The sequence below is a fragment of the Gymnodraco acuticeps genome, unplaced genomic scaffold, assembly GCF_902827175.1.
Source record: "Gymnodraco acuticeps unplaced genomic scaffold, fGymAcu1.1, whole genome shotgun sequence".
NCBI classification, from domain to species: Eukaryota; Metazoa; Chordata; class Actinopteri; order Perciformes; family Bathydraconidae; genus Gymnodraco; species Gymnodraco acuticeps.
In genome coordinates, this window is record NW_022991255.1 from 49,546 (window position 1) to 75,952 (window position 26,407).

General features: G+C 44.3%; 1 protein-coding gene across 1 annotated transcript in view; it reads left to right on the top strand.

Moving 5' to 3' along the window:
* The first annotated feature begins 3,395 nt into the window (after positions 1-3,395).
* The window catches only part of si:ch211-51a6.2 (neurotrypsin), a 72,032-nt gene continuing 49,020 nt past the window's right edge, over positions 3,396-26,407 (top strand). The window contains 6 exon segments of the mRNA XM_034239721.1: positions 3,396-3,642; positions 5,478-5,517; positions 12,707-12,949; positions 13,985-14,123; positions 19,345-19,520; positions 26,152-26,299. Coding sequence (XP_034095612.1) covers positions 3,577-3,642; positions 5,478-5,517; positions 12,707-12,949; positions 13,985-14,123; positions 19,345-19,520; positions 26,152-26,299 — 812 coding nt within the window. The 5' untranslated portion in view covers positions 3,396-3,576.

Sequence of the window (26,407 nt, forward strand, 5' to 3'; positions counted from 1 at the left end):
GTATTTGTGTGGGGAGTGTTGCAGTAGAACATTCAACTGTAGCGCCCGGTACATTAATGGGAAACCCTAAATGTTTGAGCACCCTCTATGAAACATCAAGCTACCCCACAGCACCCCCAAAATAAATCTCTGGCACCGCCACTGAGCCTGCAACCCCGTTCTGAAGAAATGTGCAGTGCCAAACAGGCTCATTGCAGCCACTAATGTGAGAAGACACACTTTTTTGCCAAATATCAGAATTTTCTTTCTTTTCATTTTTTTGCACAGATTGCAAAGTGGCAAAGTATAATAACTTATTGTTCTAGCAAAGGGATTGCACAATTGTATTATGTATTTATTTGTTTGACCACACAGACGTATGGAGTATTGTTTTATTATCACTGTTCTAGCAAAGGAATGCTCACGTTCATATTGATGTATTTTAATAAAAATGTTAACTTGGCCCATTACGTGACTATTTGTGTTGGGGGGGCCCAACTTTTTTTTTTCTCCAAAGGGGGGGCCTGACAGAAATGTTTGAGAACCACTGCCCTAGTAGGACAGTCAGTAGGGTATAATGAGCTCTTTAAGATGGCGCCTGCCCATTAAGGGCTTTGTAGGCGAGATGAAGAATTTTAAATTCTATCCTGTGTTCTATAGGGAGCCAGTGTAAGGCAGCCAGAACAGGAGTAATGTGGTCCCTTTTCCTAACTCTGGTTAGTACACGAGCTGCAGCATTTTGAATCAGCTGAAGCGACTTGACTGACTTCTTGGTACACTCTGATAATAAAGAGTTACAATAATCCAGCCTTGAAGTAACAAATGCATGGACTAGTTTCTCTGCATCGTTTTGAGGCAAGATATGCCTGATTTTTGCAATGTTACGTAGATGGAAGTAGGCGGTCCTTGAAATTGATTTTATGTGGGCGTTAAAGGATAAATCCTGATCAAATATAACACCAAGATTCCTTACAGTCTCACTGGAGGCCAAATTAATGCCATCCATAGTTAGTATATCCTTAGATCATTTGTTTCGTAGGGCGTACAATAACTTCAGTTTTGTCCGTGTTTAACATAAAAAAATGTAAGGTCATCAAAGTTTTTAAGTCCTTGGAGCAGTTGAATTGATATGATTGGTTTCATCAGGCTTGATGGATGAATATAATGAAGTATCTGATGCTGGATATCTCACAGAGATACCCTGATGTTTAGTCCTCAGTATGGGACTCACACGTCAATACACTGAATCAGTCAGTTTTACAGTTTGCCTCTTATTCACACACTCAGATTGACCTTACGCCTCTCGGTTATTTGATGATCGCTCCAGCTCCTGAGACACAAAAGCCGCATGTAGGCTGTTCTTTCTCTGGGTTTGAGTTCTTAACAATGGTTGTTGTGAATATGCTGAAAACCAGAAATGAAGACAGTAAAATTCAGGGTTGATATTGTCATTTTTTATTTCATTAATACATTTTTCATAACAGGCCAAACATCCTGGATGTGATCACACAGCTGTGAAGTTTGATAGAGCTATGTCTGTGTGCCGAGCCAGACTAAACAACGTTTACTGGATTAAAAATAACACAATTAAAATCCATATCAGTCCTCAGAAAGTCGGACTGTTCCTCTGATGCTTCGGTCCTTTATAATGACCTCACTATACATTTGTTAGTGACGTTTTGTGGAGTTGGTTTCATGTTTTGTCTGAAGAACAGGAAAGAGTTGTGCTGCTGAACACCGTCCTCGTGATGTGGAGTTATCTGGCCATCATCACACATAACCATTTCCCTCCCTGCTTATCACTTCCTGCCAAACACAGGGAAACTCCTAACACACACACACACACACACACACACACACACACACACACACACACACACACACACACACACACACACACACACACACACACACACACACACACACACACACACACACACACACACACACACACACACACACACACACACTCTTCTCATTTAAAAAAAGGCTACAGAATAAAGCATATATCTCAGCAGAGTGGAAGGGTGTCTCCAGGATTGAAGATATTGTGTTGTGGGTTTTTAAAAACTTGAACTACAATGTCAATCCAGTCCTTGGTTAAAATAATTGTAACGTTGCATGAACAGTGAGCTGTGTATAGTGGTGACCATGTGGAAACTACATACATGCTGTCAGTTCTGATTCATCAAAATGCCTTAAATATCAAACCCATTTGAAGAGCGAGTATATCGATGCTGTGAGGCTGAGGAACAGCTCCTGGTGCTGAAATAATGAACTATTTCAAACCTCTGTTGTAACCAAAAGAGACGAGCCTCTTTCAAACAAACATGACTGAAATAAAGGCCAACAGCTTCGTACTATGAGTGATGGGACAGATGATATGCGGTCCCTGTGTGTTAATGGGACTCAAATCAGGATATCTCTGCCATGAACGCTCTGCTTGCGAACATGTGTTCTGTATGTCCGAGCTGGTGCCCCCTCTACTGGACAATGACTGATCAAGTTTTAAGAATTGAAACATTTAGTGTGTTGTCTGATCATGTTGCAGGCTGTAAGAAACATATCAGGACTGTAGACATTTACTCTAAATGTCCTCTTGTTTCATTTAGACAAAGTAAATGCTGTTGTTACACAGTTGTTCATGGGATCTGAATATGTGTTACTATCTTTAACATCCATGGTCTGAGTGGAGAAGCAGCTGAGGCCTGTGAGCCTCAAGAGGCACACTACAGTTTTGATGATACGATCAGTTTGAGGTGAATCATGTGTGTGTGAGAGGTCGCCAGGAACAACAATCAGGGTCCCATGGCCTATCAGAGATCACGGGCTCGCCCTGCTTATCTCAGTCTCTGCTCGGTGTGCCAGGATGTTGACTTCCACTGCTGTTGTTTCCAGAGCCTCGTGTCAGATGTTCACAATCCATAAGTGTAACATATGCAGTAAATATTAGCAGATCCAACTGTGAGCACAGGGGGTTTTTTGTCCTGAAGCAGCAACATTTACCCATGATCCTTTAACATGGTCGGAGAGTTTGGGAATAAAAAAAGAGATAACAGAAAGTGCGGTGGTAATAACACCTTGATCCATTTGAGCCCCATCAAGGACTGCAGGGCTTTCCAACACTATAGTGTGTCATATTATCTATAACTATATTACATATCTGCCAACAGACACATAGGCTACTCCTACTGTCATACCTCTGGCGTCACCACTTATATAAATGGATTATTTGCAGAGACATTGGTATCACTTACCCACTGTGTGTGATCCTGTGCGTGTGTGTGCATATGCGAGTGCGTGCGTGCGTGCGTGTGAGAGAGAGAGAGAGAGAGAGAGAGAGAGAGAGAGAGAGAGAGAGAGAGAGAGAGAGAGAGAGAGAGAGAGAGAGAGAGAGAGAGAGAGAGAGAGAGAGACTGCCCCCCACAGCAGCTCGTCATTTTTAGCTCCAGCGCGTGCTGTCTGTCTGGAGTTCAGTTCCGCTCGGTCAGTGTGTGTCTGAGTGTTTGAGTGAGGGTGTCAGCTTGTTGTCAGCATTAGAGGACAGGTTACCGGGGGCGGTGTTGGTTCAGTTGTGGAGGAAATGGTCCCTGCAGGATGGACCGGAACACGGGTCCCGGCTGGCTCCCGGTCTGCGCGCTGCTCGCCCTGTTTGTGTGTGAGGTGAGCAGATATATACCGCTGTCACGGTTAATAGCACGGATTTAGCTCTATAAACTGCAAAGGACTGGTACTACAAGTATCTTAGAATGACTTGAGTATATCTACTTAGCTACTTTACACCACTGTTACAGGGTCTGTTCTCTTGTAATGTTAGTTTCAGTGAGATTACTCTTGGAGTGTGCAGTGGTGTTTAGTTAACTGTGTTTCGAAACACTCTTGGATCAAGTCTGATCAACAGTGTGGGTGCTTTTTTTAAATGCTTTTTTAAAATGATTTTAATCTAGTTTTTTTAACTCCAGAATAAATTGATGGTAGACCTACTTGTGGGTTATGAGCCCCTTTTTTTGTTGTTTTCACAGACTCTCAATATCGAATATGTATCTTTTCGAGGGTTAGGTTAGGCCGTTTAAAAAGTGGCGACAGATAACCCACTAAGTACCAAATTGATTATCCAACACCAAATCTTACAGATTGGACAGCCTGTGCAAATGGAAATGTTTCAGAGTTATATTTTACTTGGCTGTGGTTTCATCAGATGAGCTGACGGCTGTCCTGCCCCTGTGTTACACAGACTGTAACAGAGGAAAGGGGAGAATGTTTTTTCAGAGACTTTTCAGAGGTCTAACACGCAGTCTGAGTATTATGGGGTTGACTGGCTGTCAGCCTTAAGGCGTGTGAGGGTGTTCACATGTTTACTGTGAACGGTGTACAAGTACAACTTTATAAATAGTCTCACTCTGTGGTAATACGGGTACATGGTTCTTATTCCTGCACGTTTCACCAATTGAAACAGCTTCAGATTGATTGAAGCGGTTTCAGCACGGAGCTTAAAGTATTTGTTTCAGTTCAGATGTAATGTGCAGACAGTCTTTACGTGGCGGTAGGTCTGTTTTCTTCATATTACCAGCAGGTCAAAGTCTACACTCATTTGTTTTCATATCATATCATTCAGATCATTCTGTTAATCAGCTCCTTCAGGTAGGGCTGCTCTAGATGTTCCAAAGGACTTTACCCCCTAAACCCCCAGACCACCAATTAAATTACAAAAAGAAAACTACATTAAAGGGATTCTTTATAATGTAATCAGCAAGTGAGGGACAGACAGTGCCACACAGTCTTTGAAGGTAAAAAAAACAAACTGTTACTGCAATAACACACTTATAGAAATAATCCACCTTTAATATTCTATTGAAACCTATGACCTCTATTAATTGCATTATATCCCCTTTAAAAATGTATCACATGTCATCATAAGGTATAATAAGAGTAAAATGATATACAGCACTTCCTTTTGTTCATCAAAAAGAGTTTTAATAGAGTAGGAATATTATTTAGGATCCTAGTGGCCTGAGGCTGCTGCAACCTCCACAGGGAGAACAGTTCTCTGTAAACCACCTCATGAAACCGCCCCTCCCCTGCAGAGCAGCTGGCCCTGGAAGTAACTCAGTGCCACGCATAGAGCATGTCAGCTGTGGTCAGACACGGTATCCACACAGGTCAGTTTCACAGCAAGACATGTCCAAACACGTCAAACCAGTCCTGCAGCAACCAGCGTATCCACTGACCATCTTTATGCTCAGTATGTGTAACAAATGTGTTTGGTTTGGATTGCAGCGTTCATGACTCATTGTAAGTCACACAACATGTGTTCCTCACTGCTAACATGGACACAGTTGAGAAAACTATGGCACAGTCAGATCTAAAACACTATGGCACAGTCAATGTCTCCAGGTTCTCCAGAACCTCACATCAAAGTCCAGCTGTATACTAATGTTTGCTGCTTAATAACTCTTTCGAGCTATATATTTGTTCATGATGTTGTGTTTCTCCCGCAGGTCACTGAAGGTGGACACTTGAATATTGTGCAGAGACCAGGTAAGGGTCATCTTAAAGCTCACCTTTTATGCTATATTTGAACAATCTATTATAGGGCTATATCTTTACAAAACATGTATCTGAAGTGTTTTGCTCAAAATACCAAACAGATCACCCATTGGAGCATGCCTCATCCCCCTCTATTTCAGCCCTGTTACTAAAGTGCTGATTCTGGGTCTGGCCCTTTAAATGTAACCGAGCTGCTGCTGGCCACGCCCCTTTGGAGCTGCTGCTGGCCACGCCCCTTTGGAGCGTAGGCATGCAACCAGTGAGCTCTGTGAAGAGAAGGCTGTCTACCAGCAGAAACTCAGCTAAATGCCCTAACCCTTCCCCGGGAAACAAACACAATACACACAAACGCAAAAATACACAAACAATCACACACGTACACACACACTCGTGAGCTTCCCCCAGACCAGTAATCCAAATGAAAATATTTTCCCTCCATACTACTTTGATAATTTATTAGCCGCTAATAATCAATCAGATCGATGGATTCTAGAGAAGAGAAAACTTCTCAAAATGATGACTCTGTAACAGTCATTATATAATGCCACATATTTTGCTTAATATTTGGAGTACAACAACAATCCTGATATCATTAGAAAGCTAGGAATCTCCTACTTCCAACAGTGTACACCTATACAACTCAAAATGTGTCTTCGGCTCAATGCGACTGATTTCGATAGAGCAAGTCACATATTCTCTCCAGTACAGCGTTAGCTCTGAGTGTTAGCGATGCTTGCTAATGTAAACACAGACCATATTACTCCCAGAACAAATTGTGCATTGTTTCTGATACAGGATCATTTCTGATAGGGGATGATAGGTTGGGACGTGGGCGGGACGTTGCCAGGAGTTCAATGTAAAGCCAGCCCACATTTTAGTAACGTCGTCATGACCGCAGCAAATCTGGATCAGCTCCGTTGTTCCCCTGTTTTTAGAGATGTGTGAGTCTCCTTACACACGGGGGACACAGATTTATGTATAAAAGACACAACAACAAGTGCATTTTGCATAATAGGTGACCTTTACAGTCTTTATCCATGCGTCTCATTAGAAGCCAAACACCAATATCTATAAGATGAACAAGACATGTAGGGCTCAAAGTGGGCCTGTTGTTACAGGTACAAACACAACTTATATTTCTATTGTTAGGTCTGAATTCTGTTTTGTGTAATTTGTAGTCCCTTTTGATTGTCGGAATGTCAGATACAAGAAAAAGACAAACATTTGTAGATGGGTTATAATTTTATTCCAAAAGCATCATGATTTACACCTGACTGATGTTTTCCTATCTCAGTCACTGCGTGGCATGTGTGTAAAAAAAACAACATTTTAGCTGACTGTTCCGGCAGCAGCAGCAGCAGCAGCAGCAGCAGCCAGTCTGTGTCCAAACCCCTGTCTGTAACTCAGAGTCACAGTTAAGGCAGTGGAGGTCCTGCAGATTACCTGATTGTTACGTTCCCTCTTGGCTAGGGGTACATTACATTACATTACATTACATTGCATTTAGCTGACGCTTTTATCCAAAGCGACTTACAATAAGTACATTCGACCAGGAAGACACAACCTTGAAGAAAACAGAATCATATAAGTACATCAGGTTTCATAGAGCCAAACATTTCAAGTGCTACTCCACTGGCTTTAGGTAAGCCAGTCCTTTATTAGTATAATAGTGCTTCGTTAGTAGTTCTAACGCTCGAAGTGGAGTCGAAAGAGATGAGTTTTCAGTCTGCGCCGGAAGGTGTGTAAGCTTTCTGCTGTCCTGATGTCAATGGGGAGCTCATTCCACCATCTTGGAGCCAGGACAGCAAACCCACGTGTTTTCGCCGATGGGAACTTGGGTCCCCCTCGCAGCGAGGGCGCAACGAGTCGTTTGGCTGATGCAGAGCGTAGTGCACGCGCTGGGGTGTACGGTTTAACCATGTCCTGGATGTAGGAAGGGCCAGATCCATTCGCAGCATGGTAAGCAAGTACCATTGTCTTGAAGTGGATTCTATAGTTACCGGAAGCCAGTGAAGGGAGCGGAGGAGCGGAGTGGTGTGGGAAAATTTAGGAAGGTTGAAGACCAGACGAGCCGCTGCATTCTGGATGAGCTGCAGAGGTCGGATGGCACATGCAGGTAGACCAGCGAGGAGGGAGTTGCAGTAGTCTAGGCGTGAGATGACGAGAGCCTGGACCAGAACCTGAGTCGCTTTCTGGGTCAGCTGGGGACGTATCTTCCTGATGTTGTAAAGCGTGTATCTGCAGCAACGGGTTGTAGCAGCGATGTTTGCAGTGAAGGACAGGTTGTTATCTAGGGTCACACCCAGATTCCTTGCAGTCTGAGTCGGGGAAACAACTGAGGTGCCGATGTTGATTGTTAGGTCAAGAGTGGGACAATCTTTTCCCGGGAGGAAGAGCAGCTCAGTCTTGTCAAGGTTGAGCTTGAGGTGGTGAGCAGACATCCACTGAGAGATGTCAGCTAGACAAGCAGAGATGCGTGCAACGACCTGGGTCTCTGAGCGGGGAAAGGACAGAATTAATTGGGTGTCATCAGCGTAGCAGTGGTAAGAAAAACCATGCGGGCTAATGACTGATCCGAGCGAGTTTGTGTACACGGAGAAGAGGAGGGGACCAAGAACAGAGCCCTGAGGGACCCCCGTAGTTAATTGACAAGGGTCGGACTCAGACCCTCTCCAAGTCACCCTGTAGGTACGGTCTTTCAGGTATGAGGTGAGGAGGGAAAGTGCAGAGCCTGAAACTCCAAGTTTTTGGAGAGTGCGAAGGAGGATCTGATGATTCACCGTGTCGAATGCGGCAGACAGGTCCAATAGGATGATGACAGAGGAGAGGGATGCAGTTTTGGCAGTGTGCAGTTCCTCAGTGACAGCAATGAGAGCAGTTTCTGTGGAGTGACCTGCCTTGAAACCAGACTGGTGCGGATCCAGAAGGTTGTTCTGAGAGATAACAGGAGAGTTGTTTAAAGACAGCGCGTTCAAGTGATTTAGACAGGAACGGGAGGAGAGAGACAGGCCTGTAGTTTATAACATCAGACGGGTTGAGAGTGGGTTTCTTTAGGAGAGGGTTTACTCTTGCCTCCTTGAGACTGTTTGGAAAGTGACCAGAAGTTAGAGAAGTGTTGATGAAATGGGTGAGAAACGGTAGAATATCAGGAGCGATAGTCTGAAGGAGGTTTGAAGGGATAGGGTCCAGAGGACAGGTGGTAGGGCGGGCAGAGGTAATGAGGGTAAGAACCTCACTTGGAGAGAGAGGGGAAAAGGAGGTCAGTGTGTTGGTGGAAGGAGGGTCTGGTGACCCAGCGGTGAGTAAAGGTGAGTCAGAAAAAGAAGAGCGAATATCATCAACCTTTTTTTCAAAGTGGGTAACAAAGTCGCTTGACAGAAGTGAGGAGGGGGGAGGAGCTTTTGGAGGGTCCAAGAGGGTGGAGAAGATGGAAAATAGTTTTTTAGGATTGGAATAGGAAGATTGGATCTTATCTTGAAAGAAAGTGCTTTTTGCCTGAGAGATCGAAGCAGAGAAAGAGGAGAGGAGAGCTTGATAGGTTAGGAGGTCATCACGGTGTTTGGATTTCCACCATTTCCGCTCTGCTGCCCTAAGGACGGTTCTATTAGCACGCAGTGCATCATTTAGCCAGGGAGCCGGAGGGGACTGACGAGCCTGCCGAGATGTGAGAGGACAGAGCGAGTCCAGAGTGGATGAGAGAGTAGAGAGGAGAGTTTCTGCAGCAGAGTTTGGAGGCAGGAGATGGAACGAATCAGAGGAAGGGAGGGCTGAGAGCACCGACGAGGCAAAGGTAGGGGGGGAGAGGGAGCGAAGGTTACGGCAGACAAGTGCAGGATGGGAAGAGATTCGTTTGTTATGTTTGGAAAGGGATAGAGAGAATGAAATGAAGAAGTGATCGGATGTGTGGAGCGGGTTTACAGAGAGGTTAGAAGTAGAGCAGTTCCTTGAGAATATGAGATCAAGGACATTGCCAGCTTTATGAGTCGGTGGGGACGGAGACAGTGAGAAAGCAAAGGCGGTTAACAGAGATGTTAGTTCGTCTATCTTCCCCGTCTGGAGGTTGAAGTCTCCGAGAAGTACAGCGGGAGGGCCAGTTTCAGGGATGAGTGAGAGGAGATTATCTAATTCCTCCAAGAAGTCCCCCAAGGCGCCTGGTGGACGGTAGAGAACAACAATGGTTAACTGTATAGGATGGGTTACTGTGACGGCATGGAATTCAAAGGTGGAAGGAGTGAAGTTAGGTAGCTTGAAGACGGAAAAGCTCCATTTGGGAGAGAGCAGGAGACCAGTGCCACCTCCTCTGCCAGTGGGTCTGGGTGTATGGGAGAAGGAATATGCAGTGGAGAGAGCTGCTGGGGTGGATGTGTTGGATGGAGTAATCCAGGTCTCAGTGAGAGCAAGGAAATCCAGAGACTGCAGGGAGGCGTAGCCAGAGATGAAGTCAGCCTTAGGAACAGCTGACTGGCAGTTCCACAGGCCACCTGAAACTAGATGTTGGATCTCAGTGGAGCACGTGGGATAGACGAGAGCAGGCCGGTTATATCGATTAGGAGATACACGGGGCCAGTGATAATTGCGAGAAGACACATGAACAGGAATGGAGAAAATCCACATGATTATAGCATGAGGGGCTAGAAAACTAAAGAAAAGATAAATAAGACACCAGCTCAATCAGAGTAGGATTTGCCTCCTCTTTGCCTCCCTCGTGACTCCCGCAGGACTCCAATGTCTTTGTCAGTCTTAGAGACTCCCGCAGGACTCCAATGTCTTTGTCAGTCTTAGAGACTCCCGCAGGACTCCAATGTCTTTGTCAGTCTTCGGCTGTCTGACGCTGAAGCTGACGCTCCAAGAAAGAGCTACCCGAAATGGACGCCTGATTGCTCAGTTCACACAGCTGTAGGGCCACAGCCCTCTAATTAGTTAACTATCTACAGCTGATGGGCGACAGTAGACTGGCCGTGCCTATATTAATGCAGGCTTGAGTGCTGAGACCTGTAAAGCAGGTTTCGCCTGAGCAGATCTGAGATTTAAAATCTCTCAAACGCGATTCAGCCGTTAAAGCTACAATAACAATTTATACAGAGTCGAATAAATGAAACAGAGAAGTCTAATTAAACAAGAATATAACTTACAGTGGTTTCTGCGTCAATAGGTAATGTCCTTACCGGGTCCAGATGCACACTGAGTTCATCAGATTTTAAATGCGGTATTTAAATGCTTTTTAAGGTACACAATGACTGAGTCACGCGGTTGTACTTCACGCTATCAGTAGACTGGCCGTGCCTATATTAATGCAGGCTTGAGTGCTGAGACCTGTAAAGCAGGTTTCGCCTGAGCAGATCTGAGATTTAAAATCTCTCAAACGCGATTTAGCCGTTAAGCTACAATAACAATTTATACAGAGTCGAATAAATGAAACAGAGAAGTCTAATTGAACAAGAATATAACTTACAGTGGTTGCTGCGTCAATAGGTAATGTCGTTACAAATGTCGGGTACAAAGGGAAACGACACGACCAGATTGGATTTGGTAAATGTTACCGGTGGTTTATTTGTAACCCAAAACAATGAACACAATAATATACACACGAACAGCCTGGACCAACAACGGACCAAACTGTTACAGTTTAACAAAAAAAGGACTCCAAAAGAGAGTTGCACAGTATGCTACAAAAGAAAGAGAGTACCTCACTTCGAAAGTGGAACAAAACACTAAACAAAATGAGGCTGTGTGGGAACACAGCTGTTGCTGATCAACCGGTGCTAATCACCGGGGTCTAAGCAATAGTTTCACAAAGGCTGATCTACAGGCGCTAAGCTAACCTGGTTCTAAGCTGTTTCACAATGTCAATATCCTAAATGCGGTTCTACAGGAGCTAAGCAACCTGGATCTAAGCAATACACACACACAAACCCTACACTAAACACAGAATACTACGACACACTGCTAATCATGGTGCTCGCACAGAACCCTACTGAACACACTGCTAGGCAGTCTAACGAATCAAAGAATACACACTGCTAGGCAGTCTAAGGAATCACAGAATATGGCAATGTCACAATGCGAGGGTTGAGGCGTCTGTCACACAATACAGAGCCTCCCGAATGGTGTCCGTGCCCGGCCTTTATACTCCTCCCCCGGATGACGTGGCAGAAGCGGGCGGGGATTGGGTGACGTCCGTCCAATCACCGCGGATGTTACGAGGTCGGTACGGCCACTGACAGCATAGGAACCGCACAGCTCATTTACATACACACACACAAACAGGGTTAAGGGCACAAGGTAACAGCGGCTGTAACACTGATGGTTATGCTTCATGACTAATGGCAATGAGGCTCCCCCACTAATGGAAGCAGAGCCTCGCTGACTTCATGCCTGTCAGAAACTCCCACTAGATAATGGATGAGTTGTCGGTTCAGTATTTAATGCTTGGCAGCTGTGTTGCAGCCTACAAGCATCTATGTGCCAATAGAGAGGGATAGACTGTTTCAGTTATAAATCACGGTTGTGTGTTCTGGTTGCTATTAAGTGTCTTCCCTGCATTTCTTCATTGTCTTGTTAAACCACCATCTGCCCACCAGATGAACAGCTCATGTTTGACATGTACTCTATGTATACCAGCCTCATAAAACTGGTTTTTACCATCACTCCAGGATCCCATAACTCCAGGAGGAGTTCTGAAGCTCCTTCTGATCCTTGAAGTGTGAAAACTGTGACGATCCTAATGTCGACAAAAACAAAAGATCCTAATGTAGAAATAAAGCTAATAATCAGCAAGCACTACACAGTGAGCAGATGGATCGTCTAATCTAATGTGTACTCAGATCTGTTCTCAGCACATGTGACACACAGAGGTAGAATCATTTGACAGCCTTCGGTACTCCAACCCCTCAGAAACGTGATGCAAACTAGTTTCTTTTTTAGCATAATTCACCTTAAAGTGTAAAGATTCACTGGTGTCCTGGACGCCCTAATGTGCACGGCACACCATCTAAATCTTACTCTGCAACTCTGGTTACTGGACGGACCGAAATGTTCCCACTGTTTGTGGGACAAAATTCTTCAATGAGAGAAAGGACAATATAATATGTAGTCATGAAGCCATATAGATTTGGTAAATGTTTAATAATGATAATTGTTGTGGTTCCGGTAATGTGTGACTCACTGCTGTTCTGTACAGCTCCTCTCTCCTGTGCACATGGCTTCACAGAGCTGGGCTACTATAACGGCTCAGTCTCCCTCACGGAGTCTGGCTCCCCCTGCCTGAAATGGACAGACTTCCCAGACTACATGCGGCAGTACCCGGGCCGAGGCCTGGGCCCCCACAGCTTCTGCCGGAGCCCGGACCGAGAGGAGCAGCCCTGGTGCTTCATCAGGCAGAGCTCCGGAGCCATCGGCTGGGCCCACTGTGACTGCCACCAGGGTGAGCCGAGGGGCGGGGGTGTACATATGAACACATCCATATACAGCTCTGAACAAATGAAGAGTCCACTGCAGCAATATCAGTTTCTCTGGTTTTACTCTGTATTTTTATTCTATTCTCTAAACTACTGACCAAAATTCTCTGTGTTGGACTTTAACAGACACTGGAATGGAATGGCATTTCATAACGGGATAAAATCAAAGTGAATGGCCTGCTGCTGCTGAATGCATGGGGCAAGTGACTGGAAAAAGTTTTAAAAGTTATTACATAGTTTCAGATAATAATAATAATAATAATAATAATAATTAATTCTATTTAGAGGCGCCTTTCAAAGCACCCAAGGACACCTTACAATTCATAACATATTCTAAGGAAAGGTTTAAGTCAGTACAAAAGGACTGTAACAGGGAACATGTTGGGAAACAGGAGACATGTAGCACTACAGTGAGTAGGCTGATCTGAACAGGTGGGTTTTGAGGAGGGACGTGAATGTGGTGATTGTGTCAGACTGTCGGATGTGAAGGGGGAGAGAGTTCCATAGTTTGGAAGCAGCTAAAAGCCTGAGCTCCCATCGTGAATAAGCGTGGGGTGGGGACGGTTAGCAGGCCAGCAGAGGAGAAGCGGAGGGAGAGAGGGGGGGTGTAGGAGGTCAGCCAGATAGGTGGGGTTCAGGTTGTGGAGGGGTTTGAATGTGAGCAGGAGGGTTTGGAAGTCTATCCGGTATTTTACAGGTATCCAATGCAGACGGGTGAGGATGGGGGTGATGTGGTCAGAGGACTTGGTGCGGGTGATGATCCGGGCAGCAGAGTTCTGAATGATTTGGAGTTTATTGAGGAGTTTGATGGGAAGACCTGAGAGCATGGTGTAATGCATGGATAATCTCTGAATCTCAAAAACGTTGTGTTCTGACTCTGTCACGGACTGTGAGACACAATCTGCTGCCTCCAGCCTGAGCAATGACCAGTGCAATCAATATTCAAGCCACCAAACCTCTCTCTATGTATTGTAACTGGTTTACTTGTGTGTCATTTGCAGGTGCAGCAAGATTGGTGGGAGGGTCGTCAAGCACCAGCGGACGTGTGGAGGTCTATCTGAATGGCCAGTGGGGGGCAGCATGTGACTCGCACTGGAACGACCGGGATGCCAGCGTCATATGCAGGCAGCTAGGACTGGGGTGAGGGCTCCCACAGGGCACTAATTGTAACCATGGTTGTGAACAGCAATGATTCACTGCTCACAAAGCAACACAAAAAATCCAACTTTTTAGAAGTTCTGGTTTTAGTTTAAATCACTGCTTCTACTTTGGGCCCTAAAAGAGGAATTGGACTGGTTCAACTTGGTTTGTTGCAGTTTAGTTTTAGTCACCACAACACATAACATATACATTCATTTCCCCTCATATCGTACCTTAGTAACAGGTCTGATCAGCTAAAAAAGCATTTAAATACCGCATTTAAAATCTGATGAACTCAGTGTGCATCTGGACCGGGTGACGACAATACCTATTGACGCAGCAACCACTGTAAGTTATATTGTTGTTTAATTAGACTTCTCTGTTTCATTTATTCTACTCTGTATAATTGTTCTGTAGTTATTGTAGCTAAAACGGCGCTTTTGAGAGATTTTGAATCTCAGATCTGCTCAAGCGAAACCTGCTACACAGGTCTCAGTAGGGGCACTCAAGCCTGCATTACAATATAGGCAGGGCCAGTCTACTGATTGCGTGAAGTACAACAGCGTGACTCAGTCATCTTTCAGCTAAAAAAGCATTTAAATACCGCATTTAAAATCTGATGAACTCAGTGTGCATCTGGACCGGGTGACGACAATACCTATTGACGCAGCAACCACTGTAAGTTATATTCTTGTTTAATTAGACTTCTCTGTTTCATTTATTCTACTCTGTATAATTGTTCTGTAGTTATTGTAGCTAAAACGGCGCTTTTGAGAGATTTTAAATCTCAGATCTGCTCAAGCGAAACACAGGTCTCAGTAGGGGCACTCAAACCTGCATTACAATATAGGCAGGGCCAGTCTACTGTCGCCCATCAGCTGTAGAGAGTTAACTAATTAGAAGGGCGTGGCCCCACAGCTGTGAGAACTCAGCAATCAGGCGTCCATTTTAGGTAGCTCTTTCCTGGAGTGTCAGACAAAGACTGACAAAGACATTAGAGTCCTGCGGGAGTCACGAGGGAGGCAAAGAGGAGGCAAATCCTACTCTGATTGAGCTGGTGTCATATTTCTCTTTTCTTTAGTTTTCTAGCCCCGCATGCTATAATCATGTGTATTTTCTCCATTCCTGTTCATGTGTCTTCTCGCAATTATCACTGGCCCCGTGTATCTCCTAATCGCTATAACCGGCCTGCTCTCGTCTATCCCACATGCTCCACTGAGATCCATTATCTAGTTTCAGGTGGCCTGTGGAATTGCCAGTCAGCTGTTCCTAAGGCTGACTTCATCTCTGGCTACGCCTCCCTGCAGTCTCTGGATTTCCTTGCTCTCACTGAGACGTGGATTACTCCATCCAACACATCCACCCCAGCAGCTCTCTCCACAGCATATTCCTTCTCCCATACACCCAGACCCACTGGCAGAGGAGGTGGCACTGGTCTCCTGCTCTCTCCCAAATGGAGCTTTTCCCTCTTCAAGCTACCTAACTTCACTCCTTCCACCTTTGAATTCCATGCCGTCACAGTAACCCATCCTATACAATTAACCATTGTTGTTCTCTACCGTCCACCAGGCGCCTTGGGGGACTTCTTGGAGGAATTAGATAATCTCCTCTCACACATCCCTGAAACTGGCCCTCCCGCTGTACTTCTCGGAGACTTCAACCTCCAGACAGGGAAGATAGACGAACTAACATCTCTGTTAACCACCTTTGCTTTCTCACTGTCTCTATCCCCACCAACTCATAAAGCTGGCAATGTCCTTGATCTCATATTCTCAAGGAACTGCGCTACTTCTAACCTCTCTGTAAACCCGCTCCACACTTCCGATCACTTCTTCATTTCATTCTCTCTACCCCTTTCCAAACATAACAAACTAATCTCTTCTCATCCTGCACCTGTCCGCCGTAACCTTCGTTCCCTCTCCCCCCTCTACCTTTGCCTCATCGGTGCTCTCAGCCCTCCCTTCCTCGGACTCGTTCCAACTACTACCTCCAAACTCTCCTGCAGAAACTCTCCTCTCTACTCTCTCATCCATTCTGGACTCTCTCTGTCCTCTCACATCTCGGCAGGCTCGTCAGTCCCCTCCTGCTCCCTGGCTAAATGATGCACTGCGTGCTAATAGAACCGTCCTTAGGGCAGCAGAGCGGAAACGGTGGAAATCCAAACACTGTGACGACCTCTTAACCTATCAGGCTCTCCTCTCCTCTTTCTCTGCTTCGATCTCTCAGGCAAAAAGCACTTTCTTTCAAGATAAGATCCAATCTTCCTATTCCAATCCCAAAAAACTATTTTCCATCTTCTCCACCCTCTTGGACCCTCCAAAAGCCCCTCCCCCCTCCTCACTTCTGTCAAGCGACTTTGTTACCCACTTTGAAAAAAAGGTTGATAATATTCGCTCTTCTTTTTCTGACTCACCTTTACTCACCGCTGGGTCACCAGACCCTCCTTCCACCCACACACTAACCTCCTTTTCCCCTCTCTCTCCAAGTGAGGTTCTTACCCTCATTACCTCTGCCCGCCCCACCTGTCCTCTGGACCCTATCCCTTCAAACCTCCTTCAGACTATCGCTCCTGATATTCTACCGTTTCTCTCCCATTTCATCAACACTTCTCTAACTTCTGGTCACTTTCCAAACAGTCTCAAGGAGGCAAGAGTAAACCCTCTCCTAAAGAAACCCACTCTCAACCCGTCAGATGTTATAAACTACAGGCCTGTCTCTCTACTCTCGTTCCTGTCTAAATCACTTGAACGCGCTGTCTTTAAACAACTCTCCTGTTATCTCCATCAGAACAACCTTCTGGATCCGCACCAGTCTGGTTTCAAGGCAGGTCACTCCACAGAAACGGCTCTCATTGCTGTCACTGAGGAACTGCACACTGCCAAAACTGCATCCCTCTCCTCTGTCATCATCCTGTTGGACCTGTCTGCTGCATTCGACACGGTGAATCATCAGATCCTCCTTCGCACTCTCCAAAAACTTGGAGTTTCAGGCTCTGCACTTTCCCTCCTCACCTCATACCTCAAAGACCGTACCTACAGGGTGACTTGGAGAGGGTCTGAGTCCGACCCTTGTCAATTAACTACAGGGGTCCCTCAGGGCTCTGTTCTTGGTCCCCTCCTCTTCTCCCTGTACACAAACTCGCTCGGATCAGTCATTAGCCCGCATGGTTTTTCATACCACTGCTACGCTGACGACACCCAATTAATTCTGTCCTTTCCCCGCTCAGAGACCCAGGTCGTCGCACGCATCTCTGCTTGTCTAGCTGACATCTCTCAGTGGATGTCTGCTCATCACCTCAAGCTCAACCTTGACAAGACTGAACTGCTCTTCCTCCCGGGAAAAGATTGTCCCACTCTTGACCTAACAATCAACATCGGCACCTCAGTTGTTTCCCCGACTCAGACTGCAAGGAATCTGGGTGTGACCCTAGATAACAACCTGTCCTTCACTGCAAACATCGCTGCTACAACCCGTTGCTGCAGATACACGCTTTACAACATCAGGAAGATACGTCCCCAGCTGACACAGAAAGCGACGCAGGTTCTGATCCAGGCTCTCGTCATCTCACGCCTAGACTACTGCAACTCTCTCCTGGCTGGTCTACCTGCATGTGCCATCCGACCTCTGCAGCTCATCCAGAATGCAGCGGCTCGTCTGGTCTTCAACCTTCCTAAATTTTCTCACACCACTCCGCTCCTCCGCTCCCTTCACTTCCTACATCCAGGACATGGTTAAACCGTACACCCCAGCGCATGCACTACGCTCTGCATCAGCCAAACGACTCGCTGCACCCTCGCTGCGAGGGGGACCCAAGTTCCCATCAGCAAAAACACGGGGGTTTGCTATCCTGGCTCCAAGATGGTGGAATGAGCTCCCCATTGACATCAGAACAGCAGATAGCTTGCACATCTTCCGGCGCAAACTGAAAACTCATCTCTTTCGACTCCACTTCGAGCGATAGATTTATTAACAAAGCACTTATACTAATAAAGGACTGGCTTATCTAAAGCCAGTTGAGTAGCACTTGAAATGTTTGGCTCTATGAAACCTGATGTACTTATATGATTCTGTTTTCTTCAAGGTTGTGTCTTCCTGGTCGAATGTACTTATTGTAAGTCGCTTTGGATAAAAGCGTCAGCTAAATGCAATGTAATGTAAAATCGTTATAGTTACAAAACACATTCTTATCAAATCAGATGGGAAATACTGCTGCTCTCTAAAATCCAACAGGAACAGATGCATATCAATATATCTTTGCACTGTCTCCTTAACAAGATTAGAATAAAACCAGAATCCTTGCCATCCCTACTCAGAGACATCAGTGGGGGACATGGTGTTGCTAAGGAGCCACATAGATGGCACTTGAAGGAGTGTGATTATCAGCTGGCTGCTGGTTTCTCTCCCACAGGCCTCTTATGGTGCCAGAGATTATTGAGAGTGAATAAAAGCCTTTCACTGACACAATATAGTGTCAGTGACACTGCATGCTTTCCAATGAGAGGGGGTACAGGCTATCAGGCGATGACAGGAATGATGCTGATCAGACAGGGAGTCACCAGCTGTCAGGGAGCTAGCACCTCTTTTCCTTGTTTTTCAGTGGAGTTTGTTTTGTTCTGTCTTGGGATATTCAAAGGATTTCAACATTTGTGAGAGCAGTGATAATAATAATAATGATGTAGGAGCTTTAGCCTAGAACTAAAGCTTATATGTGATGGTGTTTTAACTCCTGGGAATGTCTTGGCTGATGCGCTGTACTGTGTATATGAATGTTTGTTTTGTTGTTGTTTTAATGAAGAATCGGAAGGCTCTTTATCAGGTGCAGAATAATCCATTTATTTTCCATTGTTGTGCATTGTGAAAGTAGAGTCCATTTCCATTCAATATTCATTCGACAAACAACCTGTGTGGTACACACACTCGTGGTCGAAAACCATTTGCCCTTCTAGGGTAAGACACACCCGATCATTTGACAACACACATTAAACACCTGTGCCCTAGGTAATAGGACAGCGACACCCAAAGGCACACAGTGAACAACGTCAATCGTTGATGACTTCAACCCAAACAGAACACTTAATTGAAATGGCTCTTATAAATAATAACTTATATAGTGCCTTTCATAAACCCAAGGACAGTGCTGTGATTGCAATAAGCTTAATATGTATATTATGTATAATACTGTGAAGTCTTTCTAACTGTGAGTGTGTCTCTATCCCTGCAGTGAGATTGGCACAGCGCTGCAGCACTCATACTTCGGCCCGGGGACCGTCTTCCACTATGAGCGTCTGGGTTGCCGTGGTAATGAGAATTCCCTAATGGAGTGCCGGAGCAGGAAGTTTGTCACCAGCGACTGCAACCATGGTAACGAAGCAGGGGTGATTTGTGCTGAACCTGAAGGTGAGACCTCAGGTTATTCAAACAAATCCATCACTGATGAACACTAACAGGTGTATTGTGGATATAAATAAGTAAAGGATAATGTGCGAGGCGGTCATAATGGGGAAATGGGGAGTAGCCCGAAGGCTTATCACACATACTAAACGTATGAACGACTCGACTCCCAATATTAAGCGAAATGATTGTATTGACTTTGAAATCATCGTATTTCTTCCATTAAGAAAAAATGCACAATATATATATATGGTATGATATGGCGTTTAATCACGGCAGCATTTAGCTGCATCTGAGCAGAGCAGACAGCTCGTCACAGAACTCACAGTGTGCCTGGTGCTCAAAATGGGGCGGGGCCAGCAGAGAATCAGCCATTCTCTAACAGGGCTGAAATAGAGGGATATGAGGGATGTCTAAAATGCATGATCTGTTTGGTATTTTGAGCAAAACATATAGACATGTTTTTTATATATTTTTATATATCTGATACCCGTAATATATGCCTAAAAATAGCATGATAGGAGATCTTTAAGTCATTGCACACGTTTCAAGTACAAATTATTAGTTTCCAGTATGGCCCATATCAGATTAAAAAAGATTACATTTATGTATTATAATTATTAATTCATTAATGTCAATGTTGCACTTGGTAAAGGTAGATATTATTTAAATTACTTATTCTGCTGAGTAGCTTAACATAATAATACATAATGATTCATAAGTTGCTTCATATCTTGTATTATAAATCCATACCTGCAAATTAGCTAGTCACTAAATCTGTAAAGAAATGTAGTGGAGTAAAAAGTTTTAAAAAATGCCACCAAAATGTAGTAAAGTAGAAGTATGAAGAAGCATACAGGTAAAACAAAATGTTACTTAAAGTGGACCTATCATGCTATATTTTAACAATATATTGTAGGGCCATACCTTCTATAAAGTATATAAATGTAGTTTTTTTTTCAAAATACCAAACAGATCCTACATTTTAGCCATGCCTCATTTCGCTCTATTTGCTCTTTACCAGACCTGTTTTTGCAGGGGCAGATTCTGTGACGTAGCTTTAATGCAAATGAGCTGCAGCTGACCATGCCCCCCTGCAGGAGAATAGAATAGCAAGCACACTCAGAATAAAGTATTATTTTATTTTTAAAAAACGTTTTCAGATTTCACATCACATAAACACCAAATCCCAGCATGCATTGCGGCTAAACCATCCAATCATCGAGCTGAGGATCTTGCCTACGTCTGTTTCCGGTTTAGTTTATGACGGATATATTTTGTTATACACACATTCCTTCACATTTACATTTTAATTTGCATTAAAGTATTTCGTGAGGCCTTCTAACATGTTTTTAAATATAACTACGGTTCTAGTTGAAGAGTTTGTAAATTAACATGAACCGAAGCTGTTGCCTGGCAACGCAATCGCACAACGTCACGTCCGTTAATTCCACATCCACACGTATTAACATTAACATCGATTTAATACATTAATGTAGCCTTTGTTTCTGCTAAAAGAGGTGTCGACCAGCTGGGGCAACAAGAAAATCGGCGAAATCGAGTGTGACTATGAAAAAAATAATAATTATTATATAAATATTGACAATAACAACCAACCGTCGGGGTAGCATTTGCTTGGCATTTCCGGTTATTTCTCCACTGGTTAACATGGGTTAACAATACCGTGTAACTGTCACGTTTGAAGGGACGAAATCGTGACATCTTCACGTCTCCCAGCATGGTAAATCGTCTACTTAGTACTACTACTTCTGAGCCATGGTTGTCCTAAGTTCATTTTTGATGCGTTTAAGCTGTGAAAAGGACCTCTCACCCTCGCAGTTGGTTACAGGCAGTGTGAGAAAAATCCTGAGCGCAACAAAAACATTGGGGAATGTTGTCTGTAGTCCATGTTTAAGCACCACCTGCAGTCTGTTTGCAGGAGTGTTATCTGGCTCTGTGCGGACAAAAGCCCTAAACTGGATCAGCTCATCTCCTAATGACTTATCCAAGTCAGTCGGATATGACGAGGAGAGAATATTGGCCCGTCAGCGGAGATCAGTGTCATCACAGCACATGTCAAATAGGACTCCAAAGTGATCATGTATGTCTTTGTATGCATCCAGGCGTTTGCTAAGTCCTGAGAACAACCTGTCAATAATTACATTGAATGTCTCAACCTGGACATTTTTACTGCCAGTCAGTACCACCTCGTGCTCCACTGTCTCGTCATTAAATACTCGTCTTTTACCAACACGGTGAGTCTCGTGCTGGTATGTCTGTGTCACGCCGGTGACGGCCCAAGCAGATGTTTCAAAGTCCGAAAATGTCCCTCGTAGTGATGTAACATAAGTGCACAGCGATTCCAAAAGTCGCACAGCGGTCATTAGCCTGTTAGACCCCAAGCCTGTTTTTCAGGTCTCAGGCTCGAAAATGACATTCCCAGAACAAATGACCATATCTTCCCTTCTAAAAGGGTTAAATTAATAATCTTTTTCCTCAAAGTAATGATAAACCTGTGAGTTGGATGTAGAAAAGTCAGAGTCAATATAGATGTTTTTTATTTTAAAGAAAATTCAGATTGAACATGGTAAAAAACTGTAAATTATAGTGTCCGTCCAAAAATTATTTTGTACTTATAGTGAAAACTAACTAAAAGCTTTAGGAATCCAAATTACAACATATAATAAGTACCCTGTATCAAGATTGATCCAAAACAAGTGACATTTGACCTTTTTAGACAGGTTTAGCAAAACAAACTCCACCTCTGAGGTGATTTGGGTGGAAACGGGGGTTTTACTGTTTCTCTGGAACCCATTGGTCGATTTTGGTGATTGACATCTCTTTCTGACCGTTAGAGCCAATAGAATCGAAGGGGAATTTCCACATACACACCAACGTTAACAAAAAAAGGTGGGGGCTTCACACATGCAGTTTTGGCCAGAGCGAACCTAGCTCACGCTCTGACATCTGAAAATGGAAAAGTCGGTTTATTGCCAGTGTTGGGTGTAACGCGTTACAAACGGAATTACAGTAATATATTACTTTTTGCTGTAACGAAGTAATGTAACGCATTACTTATGAAATGTGGGTAATATATTACCAGTTACAATGCCCAGTAACGCAGTTACAACACATTTCAACCCGAAATGAAATGGTGTTTTATTTTTTAAGAATGTACTAACATAGCGAGACATTCCGACACCAAACAAATTGTGTGGGTAGATTAGTAAACCTGGTGTGTTTACCCTTCAGGCTTCACGTCGGGATCTTCGGGGCAGTTGAATGTTATGCACCCTCTATTAAAAAAAGGGAACGGAGCGAAAAAATACAAACAACAAATTGTGTCAGGTGCGCGTGACCTGCTCCGCTGCGCGTGCATCATTTCCAAAGTGCTTCCACAGCAGTGACACACATCTGTGGATAATCATTTATACGAGAATGGTTAAAGCAACCATCACTAAACGCCAGCATCACTGCCTCTACTGCAGACAGTAGCAACAGGTCAGATGGGGACATCACGTGACCCTCCGTTGTGGACACTAGCTAACTCCCGCCTGACTCGCCGCCCTCGCCCCCGGAGCAGCAGTCTTCGTCTCCCCAAACTATACTAAATACAAGTTGTTAGTAGCCTTAAGGGCCTACACAGTTGTTATGCTATACCACATCGCCCTCCACTGGATGTATAATGAGCTGCACTAAACTACATTTTAGCATTTAAAATACCTAGCCATTCTTTTGTGGTTATTTTGGTGAAAGTAACTCAAAAGTAACTAAAGTAGTGTAACTCATTACATTTCAGAGACAGTAATATTGTAATGTAACTTATTACTTTCAAAAGAGAGTAATAAGTAATATGTAATATATTACATTTTGAAAGTAACTTGCTCAACACTGTTTATTGCTTATGGATTATCAGAAATTTCAAATTTCAAAGGGACACAGACACATTGGATTAACCTATGGATTAACCTTCACCAGCATTTTTATCGTTTTAATGCCATTGAAGACCACTTTTGACCAGACAACGACAAAGGTAATCCATTTTGCCGTTTTAGCTGTATGTGTTTTGATGTCTGTTTTTGTTTATAAAGTCGCGAGTTCTTATCATAGAGTGATGATGTATGTACACATCGATTCTGTGTCTCCTCACGATGTGAATCGATGGGTTGGGTGTGCTACTAAGTAATAGGGTGTTATGAGTGAGTTTCTGTGAAAAACGGCGTTAGCATTTTTTCGCTCGTGGCTAATTCAGAGGCTGGGCGTTAGCTGTGTGGGTTTTTTTTCCAAAAAAAAAGAAAAAAGATCTGTTAGCTGAGTTTCTTCCTGTTACATGGATATAAAACATTAATAGTTTATTCAATATTAAGAAGCCCTCAGACGCTGTTACCTGCAGATGATTTAATTGGTGCAGTACAGTGTCCCACAATATTGTCAGCAGAGCAGTCCCAAGTTTGCCACACAGCGCAGAGGCCTCTCGCCGTGTGTCCTGGCACTCTTCGTCATCAGCCGCCAACATTTGTAAAGCCCCTCTTATTGCAGTGTAATTCTCACAAAGAGCTCTTGTGGAGTCTCCTCTGCAGCTCCATCTTGTACAGGAGAGAGATTTTAGCGTCAGTGTGACGTTTTCAGTGAACACTTTATTCCATCGGTGGGTAGAAGCAGAGCAAAAAGCATAAAGTGCATATAAAAAAACTGGCTTGCTTCACGACAACTATTTTCAACACAGTTGACACCAACCAAATTCAAGGAGTGTGCTGCGCACGGAATGTAATGTATGAGTGGGTTGTTTTTCTTGAGATGAACTTGCAGCCCATTATATTTTCCTGACATGTTGGATGCGTTGTCATAAGCCTGGCCACGGCAGTTTGAGAGATCCAGCCCCATATCAATGACCATCTTCATCACACAGTCAGCCAGACTTGACCCGGTGTGACTGTGAATGGGTTCAAATCCAATAAATCTCTCAATAACTTTTCCTTTCTCACTCACAAATCGGAAAACGTTAAAGTTAATTGGTCGACGTGAGACATGTCAGGTGTAGAATCTACGATGACAGAGAAATACCTTGCTCGCTGTAGCTCTGTTGCTGTTGCGTCCTTTGTTCTGTCACCTATCAAACCAATAAACTCCTCACAGATTGATGACAAGTATGAAGTCCTACCACGTCCCTTCTGGCCAAACTTCTGCAAATGACCCTTTAGAAATGGATCAAACTGCGCGAGCAGCTCCAGGATTCCCAGGTAGTTCCCGTTATGTGCGGATCCTAAAAGTTCATAATTTCCCTGGAAAGGAAGCCCCCTCTAACTCAAGAATGTAATCACCGCAACTACACGTCTCAATACATCCTTCCAGTCAGGGCCGGCCCTTGGCACTGGCAAACTCGAACCTTCACCCTGCTCTGTGACGTCCTCGTCAGCCTCGTCTTCATCTTTTTCCTCCTCTTCAACCCGCTGCGTTAGCATGCTAGGTTCAAGACTAACATTGCTTGCTAGCTCAACAACATCCTCCTCCGCCGCCACTGTTTCTTGTGGTGGTTGCTGGCCTATTTTGTAACTTTTAGCTTTTTCAAAAAGCTATTTATTGTTGGCACGTTTTTTAATGCACTCTCTCTTCTTTTTCTTTCTTTTCGCAGCCCCGCTGGGCGTTTGGCTACCGGCACCATCCATTTTTTCTGAGGGTGGGGCTGTGATTCGGCTATACACCGCCGCCGCGTAGTAATAAAGTTCAGCACATACATAGTGAGACTTACAGTACAGAGACGGTTTAGAAAATATATTAATTTGACCCTATAGAAAAGCTGTGTTATTTATAGCGAAGAGTGAGTGTCATTTAAAACAATGTATGATGAGTGAGGTTGTGCCCAAAAATATATAATATATACTGAGGGCCGTCTTTGCTCAAGGGCCCCTGGGCACTTGCCCAGGTTGCCCATATGGTTAATCCGGCCTTGGCCAGAGACTGGCGACCCCTGTCGCGGGAATATCTCCGCAATGGAGCGAGCTTAAGTTTAAAACAATTGATAAAAAAATAAATGTCAATTATTATTTTGTAATCATCTCGCGACCCCCACTTTGGGAACCCCTGCTCTACAGTTCAGAGGTAAATGGTGTACTTGTACTCCACTACATGTATTTAATACCTTTAGTTACTTCACAGATGTGGATGAATTATGTGAAATGTAATCAAGTGTTGAATCAGACTTTAGTTCCACCTGGAGTAAATCCACCAGCTACCCTGCAGTATACAAAGCCATTCAAACTAGCTGCACCTTTACCAGCTTTGAGAACACTTTCATGATCAATCATTATAAAACATATCATATATATTATTCTGAAATGGACCAATCTGCACAATGACTACTTTCACTGTCGCTACTTTGACTATATTTTGATGAGAATACTTTTCTACTTTTACTTGAGTAACTTCTTTGAATGCAGGACTTGTACTGTAACAGAGTATTCCTACACTCTGATACTTCTACTTGATTTTAAGTACAAGATCTGAGTACTTCTCCCACCTCTGGTGATAGAGCTTGGGCCTCTTTGGAGTCATAACTGTCCTGACAGGGTCTCAGTTTGCAGGCTCTGAAATGTCTCCTGTGGTCTTGGCTCAGTTGTTGCTTCACTTTGTTCCTCAGGCACTGGTCTCCCTTTGAGGCTGGTGGGGGGGCTGGAGGACTTTGAAGGCCGTGTGGAGGTGTACAGGGACGGCAGGTGGGGAACCATCTGTGATGACCGCTGGGATGACATTGATGCTGAGGTGGTGTGCCGCCAGCTGGGCCTGGGGTAAGAAACCCCTGCTGTGCTCCTGCATGACCTAATGGCCTCTGTCCTCAGCTTCAGTCTGAATACATGCTAGACAGAAAAGCCAGGAGGTAAACCTGCCTACAGACA